At 29.5% G+C, this 15945-nt stretch overlaps 1 protein-coding gene across 1 annotated transcript in view; it reads left to right on the top strand.

Moving 5' to 3' along the window:
* The window catches only part of LOC129975993 (acetylcholine receptor subunit beta-like 1), a 191277-nt gene that overhangs the window by 153394 nt on the left and 21938 nt on the right, over positions 1-15945 (top strand). Inside the window, exon 5 of the mRNA XM_056089319.1 lies at positions 5363-6392. Coding sequence (XP_055945294.1) covers positions 5363-6392 — 1030 coding nt within the window. The remainder of the gene's footprint in view (positions 1-5362; positions 6393-15945) is intronic.

Genomic DNA, 15945 nt, shown 5'->3' with positions numbered 1-15945 from the left:
GGCTTGCCATCGAATGGATTTGTTCCTCACTTAGATATAAATCTATAATTTTAGTACAGGAGCTTTCCCCCTTTAACGTGTTTCTAGTTTTGAGTAATCGTATATAAATATAAATGATTTCTGCCGGTTACAGAGAGGATGCAGCGCAATTCAATTATCAATTTTTCCTCTGCGGATATGGAAAGTTGAAAAAATTATTTATAGGGAAAATTTGAGCATAATCGAAATATTATTTAATCAATTGTCATGATAATAATAGAAATAAAATAAAATTACTTTCGGTTCATTTTAATCCATTTGGGTTATGATAAAATATCTCTGTCTGTCTGTCTCCTTTATAAATGAGCAGCTTAGGTGCACTCTTGAGTTACTATTGCATATTCAATTCCTTAATCATATCATAGAATGATAATTTAAACATTAACTATAATTCCAATATTTCTATACAGTTTTTCAGAAATTCAATTAAATCTATGTCTGAAACAAAATTTCGATTTTAGACACTTGAATTATTTATGCACTTATTTATTCGTTTTTTAGTTTCTTTGATAAGTGCGTTTTCATTTAACAAAAGAGCATTTTGAAGCAATAACGTAGACATTATCATATGATGAGACTTCTATTTTACACTGAAAACAATTTGTGGTAATTTTCATTTACTCAAATCCCTTTAAAAAATTATTTTTAAACTTTAAATTATTTATCATTTTATTTATTCGTCTGATTCTAATTTTATTTTCAAACCGAAAATCTTTAAAAAGGATTCGTGTTAAGAATAAAAGCAAGCACGTTTTGTGCTAAACGGTTTTCTCAACAATCGAAATAAAGAGTTTCTAGCGTAACAAAGAATATCAAATTAATACTTTAAGCTCTGCATTCCTAATGAAAAATTTAATGCCATTCCAAATCACATTACTTGCTCTCGAAAATGTAAAAAATTTAAGTACGTCACGAATACTTGCCCTTCAGATGCAAAAACAAATCCTTAAGCTACATCTTTTCTTTAATAATTTTAGAGAGATCTTCCTCCACTTTTGGAAAGTAGATAAAAATAGTTATTTCGAATAATTTGAAATGCTAATTTTGAAACTTCTACTGTATATTTCCAAGAGACTAAAACCATTTCTCTTCAGAAAATACTACACAGGATATACGAGAAAAAGAATAATAATAAAAGGACAAAAAAAAAATCCTAGGGTGGAGCGGCGGTTATTTTTTCTGGAATATTTTAGAACTGATGAAAGGACAGTGTTCGGTATGAGAAGAAGTGCACCTGCAATTTCACCCTACAGATAATTCGATTTTTAAATTTAAAAAGAGTTTTCTACCACCATTTTTATGGCAAGAGAACTTTTCTCATCGTAATGCATGTAGCACAGTTTAAATTCTTAAACGTGATCATAATTATATATAGATATAAAAATAATCTCCATAATATTTTAAGAATAAGCTCTTTGACGATTAGATCTTATTATTATAAATAAAATTTTTGCCTCACAAGAATCAGTATAAAAATAGTTGAATTAACTTTTCCAAGCAGAGATGAGAACCATCCATTTTTACAATTATTGGGAAGGAATCTAAACCAAAGGCAGTGCTCTACTCTTCCCCCCCCCCCACACACACACCATTTCCTTTGATATTTGCTTTGCAGAAGTAGGAAAGAAATCGAATACGCATTGACATCTACTTTGGATTTAGAATTCGACAAGATGCAATATTCCATTAATAAAATAATATAGGAAATTTTATTTCTAACTTCTTGTGTTTCAGATTCAAGATAATCATGACGCCCATCGACACTGATTTTAGATAATCAGTCAACCCATTGAACCTATAATAGTGGCTTTAAAAACCATGCACTAAATTTCATCCTTCTAGTTTGTTATGGATTTAAATTATCCTTTTCAAAGTCAGATAGGTGTTATTTCAATGTTTTGAGGATTATATAACTTTTCCTTCGAAAATATTTAATAATCTTTTATTTTTCTTTATTTTTATGTACGGCCCACAAATAAATACCAGTATTCAATGAAACAAGAGAAAATGAACAGAGGAATGAGAGCAATATCCAAATCTTTTGATAGTCAATTTTCGTTTACAGAGGAAAGATACGTTTTTTTTGTTTTTTTTCTAATTTTATATAAAATATTTTCAGCAAAAAAATATTTTTAAAAAATCAATTTACATATATTAAATGCCTTCCGACTTGAGTTCCTCTTTTAAAAAAAAATTCCCTATACGCTTTTTTTTTTTTTTTTTTTTTTTGATGAGAGAATTTGGTTTTCTCCTAAAATTAAGATGTAACTTATTTTGTTTGGTTTTTCGTTTTTTATTAAAATGAACTTTTTAGATTTTTTTTTCATTGATATATTTTGGACATTTGGAGTATTATTTGAACTTAGCTTTGTTTTGGGATTTTATTTTAAGAAACTTTGCTCTCAGAAAATAATAAAATGATGATTTCTTAGGACTCACCCCCCCCCTTTCCCCCGATAAAAGTTCATGCGTTTTTAGTTGCCTGTGTTTTACCTTTTGTTTCTACATAAAATGCTCATTTTTGTTTTAGTGATGAATTTTCATCTGTTTCTTTTGAACGTCCGCTTAATTAAATGTTTGCAGCAATTTCCAACACATTTTGTGATGAATGAGCAGCTTCTTGCGATACTGTTAATTTTCATAATAAATAGTGATTATTTTGTATAGTTTTTCAAAGAATGCATATTTTTATATTATTAAAGGCAATGAGTAAAAATAATTTAATATTTTTTTTCTGAAAGACTTAAACGATTTAAGCTATTTACTGGAAGATAATAAAAAAACTATCTTATTATTTGAATTTAAATGTAAGAGACACAGGGCAACTTATCTTAATAGAAACATAAACTTAAAAAAATATTTCAAGTTTCAATAGTATTGCCATACGCAATGGTAATTTAATATTTTTAATTTCATTGAAGTTGGCTCATAAATGTAATAAACCGCTCTTCAAAACACACCTTTATTAGTATATTAAAAATTGGGATTTTTTTTTATTTTAATCATTTTCTGTTTTAAGTGTTATAGTTCATAACGATATATACCGAGGGGCTAGAATTAAAATTTAGTTTGTTAAATATGGTAGCAAAATATAATGGCAAAGCTTAATATTATTTCGTATAATGCTATTTAAACTATTTTATGGATGAATAAAGAAAGAAATGTACACTTTTGCTAAGAGCACAAATTTCAATTTTGATCGAGTTTTGGCAGTAAAATAGGCTTATGCACAGAAAATATAATTTAAAAAAATGTACTAAATCTTAATCTATAATTGAGCACAAAAATGAATTTTAGCAATTACATTGTATTTTTAAATATTTATGAATTTCTATGCATTTGCAATTCATTTATGGATATTGAATCGCAATGGTATTAAATGCACGCACAGTGTGGAATCCATCTCGAAATTCACAAGATGAATGAAGGGAATGTAAATTTATTTGATTCGCACCCACTAATTTTTTAGGGTGAGAAATGTAAGCATTAAAAATATGCGATTGCTAAAAAAATTATTTCTGCATTAAAAGCTGCCACACATTTCTATGATTATTTTTCCAGTCAAATTCAGTCTATTACTTTGCACATTACTGATTACTGGTACATTCAGTCTATTACTAATGACTAAAATTCAAAATGCCTTTTCTTTGCTTTCCATTTCTTTTCAGTCTCCCATGGTCTAAATAGCCTGTTTACGGCCTGCCGTTGATCTTTCCCCTTTGCGATTGACCTCTAAACACTGATTACGAAATCTAGCGATACATTGCTTCGCATACTCATTACCAGATCGTACCAAACTTTTGGAATGGATCGAATAATTGTTCATCTAATTTTTAGAATATTAAAATTGCACTGAGAAAATATAGGAATACAAAATATCATAAGTGTCCACCATGAGGAAGTGAATGGAAAGCCGACTATCAGAATCCATTTTTACAAATTTGAAAGGAGGGAGGTAATATAAAAATATGTGGTAAATAATTAGGAGTTTCTTTGCAAAAAACACAAAATAAGACCATCTTTAATTTTACCGACTCATCTTTGTGAGAGATTTCCCTTTTTAGCACTAAAGTTTCCGGGCAATTAATGTTCGGAGCAGAATAGTCTTTGTGGCACGTCTTCGGAGTTTTAACTGCCGCTGAAAGATCAGGCGGCGGAGAGGAAGCTCATTAACTATCGCAGGAGGGAAAAGTGGCGAAATTTAGGAAATAACTCCCGACATCTCGAGTTCGGCGTTGGGGAATCAACTCCAAGAAAATTTTAAGTATGATTAATGGTTCCCGGCGACTCATCGGGAGAGTTGAAGTAATAAATAAAGTTATAAGTTAAACGACACTAAGATAGGTAATTCCTTGAGTTCTGGTTGTTATATGAAATAAACATTTCTTTGTGGAAAAAGGCTGCACGAATATATCGTGTAAAATAACGCAAAAGAGGGATGCAACTTGAAAAAAATAACCCTGTGGAATGTAGCAATTCAATTAATTTGTAACGTATGTTCTTTAGTTAGAAGTCTAGATAATATTTATAAAACTTAAGCAGAATCACAGTATTTAGAAACTTTTATTTCCCCTTCTATTTTAATAGAAAAGACTCTTCAGACAATATGAAAGATTTATTTTCTTGAGCTACAATGAAAGGTAAAGTTTAATATTTGAATGTTTATTATCAGATAATAATACTATGATCAACATGTAACTCACATTTCTTAGAGACGATATATTGACAGAAGCACTGCTTGTATAAAAATGAGTATTTTAATCATAGAGGACGAGTATAAAATGTTAACCTGATCACACAATGTTTAGCTCAAAAGTCATTAGCCATATGATTATGTTTCCAAATTATATAGATTTTGTACTAAGAACAACTACTTTCAAAAATTTCAAACCTCTCTTGTAAATAAAAAAAAATATGAAAGCCTAAGTTTACTTTTAACATTTTGCATCTATCTTAATGGACTGGGCATATGGAGGATTGCGTCACTTTAACACCTGCGCTACATTTGGCTTGAAAAGAGTGATTGTGCTTCTTTCCCCATTAACATCATTTCGTAAAAGTATAGTTACTATTTACGTTTATGGACTAAATTCATGGTCTAATGGATGACAGAAAAATATTTAACTTTATGAAAGGGCTATGAAAATATAAAAAGTTTTATTTCATTGTTTCAACGATCATTTCTAAAAACGTTTCATAGTCAGGAGAAAAAATTGTGACTATCATTTAGAATTCACATGAATATGGAAGTATAATTTATGTGTTAATTTTATGTTTGATATTCTTATATTACTTATTTGAGCACATTCTTGATATTCCGCAGTGCGGACGGCAATTACGAGGTTCGCTACAAGTCTAACGTCCTCATCTACCCCGAGGGACAAGTGATGTGGGTGCCCCCCGCCATCTACCAGAGCTCGTGCACCATAGACGTCACCTACTTCCCTTTCGACCAGCAGAAGTGTGTCATGAAGTTTGGTTCCTGGACTTTCAACGGAGATCAGGTCTCCCTTAAGCTCTACAACGATAACTATTGGGTCGATCTCTCCGACTACTGGAAGAGCGGGACATGGGACATTGTGGAGGTGCCTGCCTTTCTGAACATCAATAACCAGTCGAAAAGCGGTCAGCCGACCGAAACGGACATTTCCTTCTACATCACCATCAGACGCAAGACCTTGTTCTATACTGTAAATCTGATCCTTCCCACGGTGCTCATCTCCTTTTTGTGTATCCTGGTATTCTACCTACCAGCCGAGGCGGGCGAGAAAGTGACCCTGGGTATTTCCATTCTGCTATCCTTAGTGGTCTTCCTGCTCCTGGTGTCTAAGATCTTGCCGCCGACCTCCCTGGTACTGCCGCTCATCGCCAAGTACCTGCTCTTCACCTTTCTCATGAACACCGTATCCATTTTAGTCACGGTGATCATTCTTAATTGGAACTTCCGGGGTCCTCGGACGCACCGGATGCCCAACTGGATCCGCGTAGTCTTCCTCAAGTACCTGCCCATCATGCTGTTCATGAAGAGGCCAAAGAAAACGAGACTAAGATGGATGATGGAGATGCCAGGGGTTGGAGTCGGAGGTAGTCACCACCACTATCACGGCTCTCCGGATCTGAAGTCCTCGGCCACTTGCCACTCGGTAAAAGGAACAAAGATGGACTTTGTAGAGATGGCCGATATCCACCATCCGAACTGCACAGCTGCGCGCAATCAGCAGCAAGTGGGGGATCCCCAGCTCAGAGACATTGATGGAGCAGATACATTGTATCTCACCCCCGAAGCGTTTAGAGCGACGGAGGCGATTGAATTCATTGCGGAGCATCTGAGGAGTGAAGACGAGTACATACAGGTAAGATTAGCAGTCAGTTCGTTTTCAAGGTTACTTGAAGGACTCTGTACATTGATCACTGAATACATTTTAACTTTGCATATTATTTCATGAATGAAAACAGAGTGCTAAAAGTTCATTTGAAAAGTATTGAAAATTTGCCTCGGAAATTAGTTGATAAACAGAGTCCCATCAAGATGGAAACCGTCTCTTAAAAATACAAGAGAGAATGCGATTTTAGGAATTTTAGTTTGATATTTGCAATAACTGTTCTAGATTTTTCTCTCTCCTTTTAAAATAGAACAATACAGAGTTTGAACGCCTTTCAAACTTAGAAAGCGCTCGAGTTAAGATTTTAAATCATTATTACAATAATTTCCAAATTTTATCCTTCGATGTCAGCATTTCAGAGCCAAGATACCTTTAAATGTGAATTTGAAATAACCATATGTTTTCACAGATACAAGAGTTTGAAGATTTGACGTTCTGAAGTTGGTCAAATACTTCCAAGTATCGACTTCTATCGGATTCAACATGAATTGTTCGCTGGCCAAAGTTAGGTTTTTCATGTTCGAAACAAAACAGTCAACTCACATGCACTTTAAATTAACAAAATTATTTTCACTTTGATAATATGGACTTCATATAGCAGCATATTAGCTTTGTAATATTGGTCTGTAAATAAAATGCAGAAACTTCAGCCTGACCTGACATTTTACTCATTTCATCAATGGGGTCAATTCACGGTCACGTGTCAGGTACCAAACAAACCGTTTCTGTTCAATTTTCAACCGTTCCGCGCATGACGGAATGTCTGCCGATAACGTTGATGAAACCATTGTTTAGTAATTGTTACGCTAGCCGATCAACCATTAAAAACTTCTGATTTTTTTTTTTGAAGATATTATTTTGAATTATTTTCTCCAAATTTTCGTAGTTATATAATTTTATTTCTTATCTCAAAATTTTAATTAGTATTTTCAATGGAATTATTGTTTTTGCATAATTAATTAACGTCGCTTTTTAATTCGTTTGGTGCTGCTTTATTCTTTCCTTTCCCAAATCCTTTTTTATCTGAAGGATACATTTTGACAAATGACTATGGCAGTGTTTTTTAAAAATTACATATGTTCTTTTTTACATATTATTTAAATATTATTGAATGTTGAATCTTATAAATACAGTTATTTTTAAAAATAAATTATTACTCTTAGATAAATTAATATTTTAAAGCTTACTAATAAAATTATTGCATTTTTTTTTCTTATGTAATGATTTTTATTAATATTGAGACTTTGATGTTATCAGTTTGCTCAGAGGAAAGAACATGAAATTCAAATTAGTATATATTGAATAAATTATGTTTACAATTTCAAATTATGAAATATAAAAAGTATAGTTACCTTTTTTTAAATCTATGCAACTTATGAATCAGTTATTTCATTTTAATTTGTAGAGATCATTAAAGGAAAACAAACAAAATTACACTTTCATATTTTTTATTTACACATTACAAAAAATATATATATATAAATAAAATATATATGACAATTATTTGAAAAATATGATCAAATGGATGTTTCAATGTACTCACTAATACAAAAAAACTATTTATCAACATTTATTTTTCTAGACACTTAGAAAAAATATAAACACAGTATGACAAGAATGCCAATGTAAATGATGAAATCAAATTTATTCAACAGAAACGTTCTAAATACTAAACAACAGGTTTTTTTTTTATCATGAATAAAAACATTATGTTGAACAATATACTTTTAAAGCAGAACATTTATTAATTTTTTTTTAAATGTTAAAGTTACATTGATAAAAATCACATTGAATGAATATCATAAAATAAAACATACAATATAGTTAATTTAATAAACAAGAATAAGGTCATGATATATATATATATATATATATATAAAAGTATTAGAATCAAGTTAATAGGAAAAACAAAAATCAAATAAAAATTAAACCAAAAAAATTATTAAAAAAAGAATCCGGCCTGAAGACTTTTTCAAGGGTCACCCTCAGGCAGGGATTCAAATAAAGGGATTTTTTCTGTGAGGACATACAGACTTTGTCTAATAATGATTCCTCGTGACCCGAAAATCCCCTGAAATTATGCTCAAGAGATATACCATTTTAACAGAAAGGAAATACAAAATAACAAATTAGAAAAAAAGAACCACAGCAAAGTAAAAATACAATAAAAACAATAACAAAAAAACAAAAACAGCAATAAAATTAAAATTAAAATTAAAAACGAAAAAGCCAGAACATACCATCCAACAGTCAAGGAAACTTTAAACAATCGATTGTGATTTCCTGTTTTGAAAAAAGTTAACGGTAAATTATGTAAACAGAGGTAGGCACCCAGCGCCATCTATTGAGTGATCCAATATGCAAGTAAAGTTCTATTTTTATTTAAGCCAAAGGATTAATCCCAAACCATACCTTGTTTAATTAAAAAATTGACATTACAGTAATTTCTAGGAAAATCATTTTTAATTAAATTTTTAAGGAGGATATTTGATGCTTCAATATAAGAATTTTTATTATTGCAAACCCTTTTGATCCTGTTAACTTGTGAGAAAATTAGATTTTTGAAAATTTTAGAGTTTAGATTGGAATGGTAGTTACATAGTTTTGTTATTTTAAAGTTGAAATCATCCCTTTTATCGTATATACCAACTATTGTTTTATCATTAGCAATTTCGATTTTTAAATCCAGAAAGGTAGCCTCAAGTTGATTTTTATTTGTATCTTTTAGAATTAAATCTTTTGGATAGCAATTAGTAATAATATTAGTATTGTCGAAGTTAATCAAAAGTAGGTCATCAATATATCTCCACCCGTTTATTAAATTATATTTAATTATTTTTTTCTCATAGTATTGCAGGAAAATATTAGCTAAAGCATTTGAGAAAGCTGTCCCCATTGGAATGCCCTTGACTTGTTTATAAAAATTAATACCATTAAACACGTAATTTTCAGTAATATTAAAATTACATAACTCAAGCCAGTTATTTTTAGGAATGATATTTTCATTTAAATATTCATCATATATAAAAGTGCAGACCTTTATTAATTTTTCATGAGGTAGATTAGTGTATAAATTTTCGAAATCAAAAGTATTAAGTTTATTAATGTTGTTATCTTTAAGAAAATCCAATACTTCTTTGTTACTAGAAATAATAAAGTTGTCTTCATTTTTTATTTTGTCCAGGATAATTTTTAAGTATTTAAAGAAATGTTTACCCGTATAGTAATTATAACTACCAGTGCTACAGGTTACGAATCTGAATTTTAATGGATTTTTATGAAATTTAACTGTTGGGAATAAATAAGGATAGTTAAGAGAGCAAGTCTTAGTTTTGGTTTTTTTTGCGAAAGCTAGCATTCTTTTATCTAATTCCTTTTTCCCGGTGTTCTTTAACATATAAGTTGCATTAGAGTTATATTCATTAAGTAAAAGTTCTTTATAATAATATTTACAAATTAAACAGAAATTATTTGCTGATTTATCTATTACTGTAATAACAAATTTTTCTTTTAAATTTTTTATTTCATTTTTTAATGTTTTACTAAAATAAATCCCACGTTCTTTAGATCTGTCAAAATCAGTATTCAATTTTATTTTAATTTCCTTTAAAATTCTCACTTTCCATTCCCTGAAACCTTCAGCAGGCCAATGGTATTTTCTAGATAATTTGGCAATAAAAACATCCAAATCATTACCAATAGAAATCAAAATTTTGTTATGGTTTATTTTTTCTCTTAATCTAAATTTTGTTCCTCTTCCCATCAAATCTCTTAAAGAGTTGGATTCAATAATTTTTAAATTACCTGTAATAATATGACCTTTATCAATATCTATAAAATCTTTATATTTTTCCTTGTTACAGGATCACAAGTTAACAGGATCAAAAGGGTTTGCAATAATAAAAATTCTTATATTGAAGCATCAAATATCCTCCTTAAAAATTTAATTAAAAATGATTTTCCTAGAAATTACTGTAATGTCAATTTTTTAATTAAACAAGGTATGGTTTGGGATTAATCCTTTGGCTTAAATAAAAATAGAACTTTACTTGCATATTGGATCACTCAATAGATGGCGCTGGGTGCCTACCTCTGTTTACATAATTTACCGTTAACTTTTTTCAAAACAGGAAATCACAATCGATTGTTTAAAGTTTCCTTGACTGTTGGATGGTATGTTCTGGCTTTTTCGTTTTTAATTTTAATTTTAATTTTATTGCTGTTTTTGTTTTTTTGTTATTGTTTTTATTGTATTTTTACTTTGCTGTGGTTCTTTTTTTCTAATTTGTTATTTTGTATTTCCTTTCTGTTAAAATGGTATATCTCTTGAGCATAATTTCAGGGGATTTTCGGGTCACGAGGAATCATTATTAGACAAAGTCTGTATGTCCTCACAGAAAAAATCCCTTTATTTGAATCCCTGCCTGAGGGTGACCCTTGAAAAAGTCTTCAGGCCGGATTCTTTTTTTAATAATTTTTTTGGTTTAATTTTTATTTGATTTTTGTTTTTCCTATTAACTTGATTCTAATACTTTTGTATCAATTCATCTGTGTTTTAGAAGTAGCTGCAATTGCGCTCTCTAAATACTATGAAGTTCCTTTTTGGTTTTAGTTTAAATAGGTAATAAATTTTAGTTGCGATTGCGAAACTGTTTTGTTTCGTTTTCATTTTAGTTTCGTTTTCAAACTTTTTCTTACTTTAGATTGGTTATATATATATATATATATATATATATATATATATATATATATAAAGAGAGAGAAGTTAAATAGGATATAAAGATGAGTTGGAAGAAACACTTTTATACTTTTACAGAATTTTATAATTCAAAATTGATATGTTAAAAAAAATAGAAAGAAAAAAAAAAGTGAAACATGCATGTAGCAATGAAGTTGGGAATAAAAATTATATAATAAATGTTGATATGGAAATTGATTTTCAATGAAAAGACCTGTATTTATTAAAACAGAAATCACTGAGGTGCACAATGGTATAACATGATATTATGGTAACAGTCAATTTCAGTTTAAATACAATAAACTATTGACATTTCATTTTTAACAATAGAAAAGTTGTTTGATATAAATTCACTTTGAATCCATCACAAATCTCCAAATGTAATTAGAAAACTAGTAATAATGCTTTCTGGTGTCATCCATTTTGCTCTTTTGTTATTAGACATGACTACCCAGCAATAACTAAATAACATGAATTACTAAAAGATAAAGAAAACTTTAAGGTTCATAATAAAAAAGTAAAACCTCATAATATATTTTATTATAATGCCAAAAACTAAAAATCAAATGCAAAAATTATTTGACGTTAATTAATGGTTTTTATACTTAACTGATTTATATACTTAATTAAATTACATGTGTTTTCAACACTTAAATATATATATATTTCTTAATTATAGCATTCAATTTATCAAATTAAGAGCACATTTAATAAAATACTTCAATTACATATATATTATAACAGTCAATAAGAAAATTCAATTTTCAGTAGTTAGTAAAGATTTCACTTATTAAATAAATCTTTAAGAAATTTATTCACTTCCACCTAAGTTTAGCATTATAGCAGTTTTTATTTCTGCAGCAGGAGTTTGTGTACTTACATTAATTAAATTTAGATAAGAATTTTTAGAAAATGCAATGTAATATTCATGTAAACCTTTTAAAACCTTCTAAGCATATTCAAAATTATCAGAAATTTCATCAAATGTGAATTAGAAATGCTCTCACGATTTTGTTTGTTTTTGTTAGAAAATCGCTTACTGATTTCTTTTTTTCGAAGAATTTTTCTAAAAAATTACTAAAACATTTGCGATTACTGGAATTCCATTTACGATTTAATAAATGAACACACCTGAATGAATTCTTCAAAATGATCGAAGCATATCACCGACTTCGAAGGCTTGAAAAAATCTATACCAAAGGTACCAACCCTAGGCAGGATTGTCCAAAGGAAAATAAGAAAACATTTTATCATGATAGTCATTCTTGTGTTTCGCATTTAAGCATCCATCAGCACACCAGTATTTCCTCGTTTAACACATAATAAGAGGAAAGAAAATGACTCAAAAATTATAACTTCAAATGTAAACAAAAAAATCAGCTCCATACTCGGCGGAGTACGTTAATGGCAGACTAATCGACGAAAGCGGTGGGGATGAAACTTAAATGCCATGCGCGGATAGCTCATGACATGTGACTTTTACGTCACATGAATTGACCCCATTGAGCCTGCATAATTCTACAGTGGGGATGAGAGTCTCATATCTCCAATGAAATGAAAATATTTACCAAAGGTCAGACCACAGTTCCAGAAAAAAAAATTGCTGTCTTGTGTATAGTAAAGTTTTCCTTATGAATGGATGATATTGTGATAGGTCTCTTTCTTTGCATTGCAGTTTGGAACAAATCCTACAGTCAGGTATCTAAATGTATCTATGAATGACTGGAGAATATTAAATTTCAGGAATAATCTAGATCATTTAATTTCGTTGCCTTTTATTTTACTAGATGTACATTGGGGAGAATAATTATTAACAAACTAGTATGAGATAAAATTGACTTTATATTTCAAAATTTCATCGAAAAAATTCTGTAGTTATGTTCAAAATTAAATTCATATTTTCGGTTACAAAAATTTAAAAGAATCTGTTTTTTTGACAATAAGCTTCAAAAATGCTACGTTCAACTTCAGTAGTTCGATTTACCACATTTCTTTGTTCAAAAGAATCTATTGTGTTACAATAATGGAGAACTAAACTCATACCGCATATTAAGCCTAATAATTAAATATGTCCTAAACACTGCCAAAATCCTTTTTTCTCAATTAATACGATTAATAATGTGTCAGGATTTAAGTTAATTGAATCCTGACACATAATAAGTAAAATTTAAGTAATTATTAAGTAAAATTTAAGTTAAAATTAAAATTAAAAAACAACCATTGAACCCATCACGGATGCGCAGCGCGTTTACACCAATAAAGTGTCTTTGCTGTTTCGTGTATATATTTCTACGATTAACTAATTATTGATTTCAAAAGACTGAAGCATTTACGGGTGGTGGCGAGGGAGTGGTTGATTATCCGGAAGTTGAGCGGGATATATTGTATTTTAGAGATAGACTATTGCAATATTTAGAGATAGGTTTTGATATCTAATCAAAATGTTGTTGAAATTAGTTGGTTGTTAATCTCAAATTGTTTTATGTTACATAGGAAAAGATGAACTGCAGCGACTAATTCTATGACTTTTTGAAATTCCATCTCTTTTTACATTTTAAATCGTTAACAAACAATTTTCCATATCTGTTTTTTATCGCTCTGGAAACGGGAGAAAAAGAATCGATTCTGGAAAAAAAAATCTGCCATTTTATCTCAGAAATTGCATCGTATGGCGAGTTATCCAAGCCAACTCTCCCAAGATCGTACTCATCATCCTTTACTAAATTTGGAATAAAACGAAAACTAGGCAGTTAAAATTTCGTGGAGCTTCATAAATTCAAACTGAAAGTATGATAATCCATCGCAAAAAGCACATTTATTAATAATCTAACACATTTATTAGAAAGATTGTTAAGTGTCGATTTGAATGGTGGAAGAAGTAGAATTTATCACATCAATTCTAACATAACATAAACATGAAATGTGTAGAAAATTTATTATTGAAACGCCACTGAAAAGTTTCAAAAGTTGGCAGCTCTTGAAGTTTCTTAAAACTCTTATTTCACAATTTTTGCTTCGTCTAATTTTTCTATACTTCGTAAGAGTAACTGTATTAAGGGTTTGAATTCCAACACACGTGTTTACTTCGCAGAAGTTTTCCCGGAAAAAAAAAAAAAAAAAAAAAAAGCAAACGCGCTGCACTTCCTATTAAATTTGCTTTCCCCAGATCTGAAACAGGACGAACCAATCATATTGTCAGTCAAAGCTGATAAGTTTTCTGACATCATTTTTCAGCCGTGCGTTTAAAATAGTGCTCCTTGTAATTACTTTCGGTTACTTTCTTTGAAGATTTTTTTTTAAATTCAAGACAAGACTTTCATGTTTATATTCCATGCTGGGGCAAAACAACAGCAGCATTTTATCATAAACATTTTTTTTTAATCCAGTCTGATAACTTTTTGCTCACTGAAATTTAAAGTAAATTTTTTATATATTTTAAATGTACTTCATAGTAAACCTAATAAACCATCTGCAACAATTTATTTTTTAAATAATTTATTAATTTAATTTAATTTTTAAAAAAAAAAACCTTGAGAACTTATTATTTTGAAACTAAGTTACTTCCAAAACGAATTATTTCATAAATATATACAGGGTACCATTCTAATCGTGGCCTAATACATAACTTTTAAGCTATGTAGCGTAGCATATATTTCCAACTGAAAAAAAAATACAACTTTAAATTATAACAGAGGTTATATTTTAAATATCTTGCGTGAACACTTAAAAAATAACAAAAGTCAATTTTTTATACAGTTTCCTGGTCATATTTGTAGAAAAATATTCTACGCACTAGCATTTTACACAAAAAGATTTCACTTTTCTTCTATATGAAACTTTGAATGTCAATATTTTAGACGATTTCAGTATCCGGAGCCTGTGATCTTAAGGAATAGTATATAAATTGAAATTATGTATTAACGCATTATTAAGTTTATCTTTTTTTGAAGGACCTATATTACTGGTGCTTCTGAAATGCTTTAAATATTATATTAGTTTTTTAGAATATGTTTCTTTATTTTTCTTAATTTTAGTCATTTTCAAACCTTAACTTCGGGGAATCTAATTAATTTTTTGGATTCTATTGATTGATCTTATAAGATGACAAAACGTCATAACACTACACGCTCGCGCGCACACACACACACACACACACACACACACACACACACACACACACACACACACACACACACACACACACACACACACACACACACACACACACACACACACACACACACACACACATATATATATATATATATATATATATATATATATTCTTTTTTTAAACTATATTATATATATATATATATTATATATATATAATCTGTACTTATTATTTGGTTACTTGAAGGTTTCGCTGTGAAATTTGTAGTTTAGCATGATGGGGGTTAAAAACGTTTTCAGCCAAGTACTCTGGTGCCTAATACATTTTGAAATAACTTCTTTAGTTAAGGAGATCCTCCTCTCCAAGTTTATATCCATTAGTTTATTTTCTTTGCGGTTACTTTAAAAAATGTTGAATGGTCAGGATAAAGAAGATTTGATGTTACATAATAAGCAAGAAGAATCTGGTTACGTGTAATGTCTGAGAAAGCTAAAGTAGCAAATTTTACGGTATGTCAAGATTGTCTATTATACAACAAATATTTTATCTTTTAAAAAACATTTCTCCTTAAAATAAACGCGTGTATGATCCTCATTTACTTATTTGGTGAATTATAAATGTAAAATAATGGAATTGATTGTATTGTATTTGCTAGGTATCAAGTATTTTTT

This window comes from Argiope bruennichi, chromosome 1 (genome assembly GCF_947563725.1).
Source record: "Argiope bruennichi chromosome 1, qqArgBrue1.1, whole genome shotgun sequence".
NCBI classification, from domain to species: Eukaryota; Metazoa; Arthropoda; class Arachnida; order Araneae; family Araneidae; genus Argiope; species Argiope bruennichi.
The sequence above is the reverse complement of the archived record's forward strand: the minus strand, read 5'-3'. Positions and strand labels throughout refer to the sequence as shown.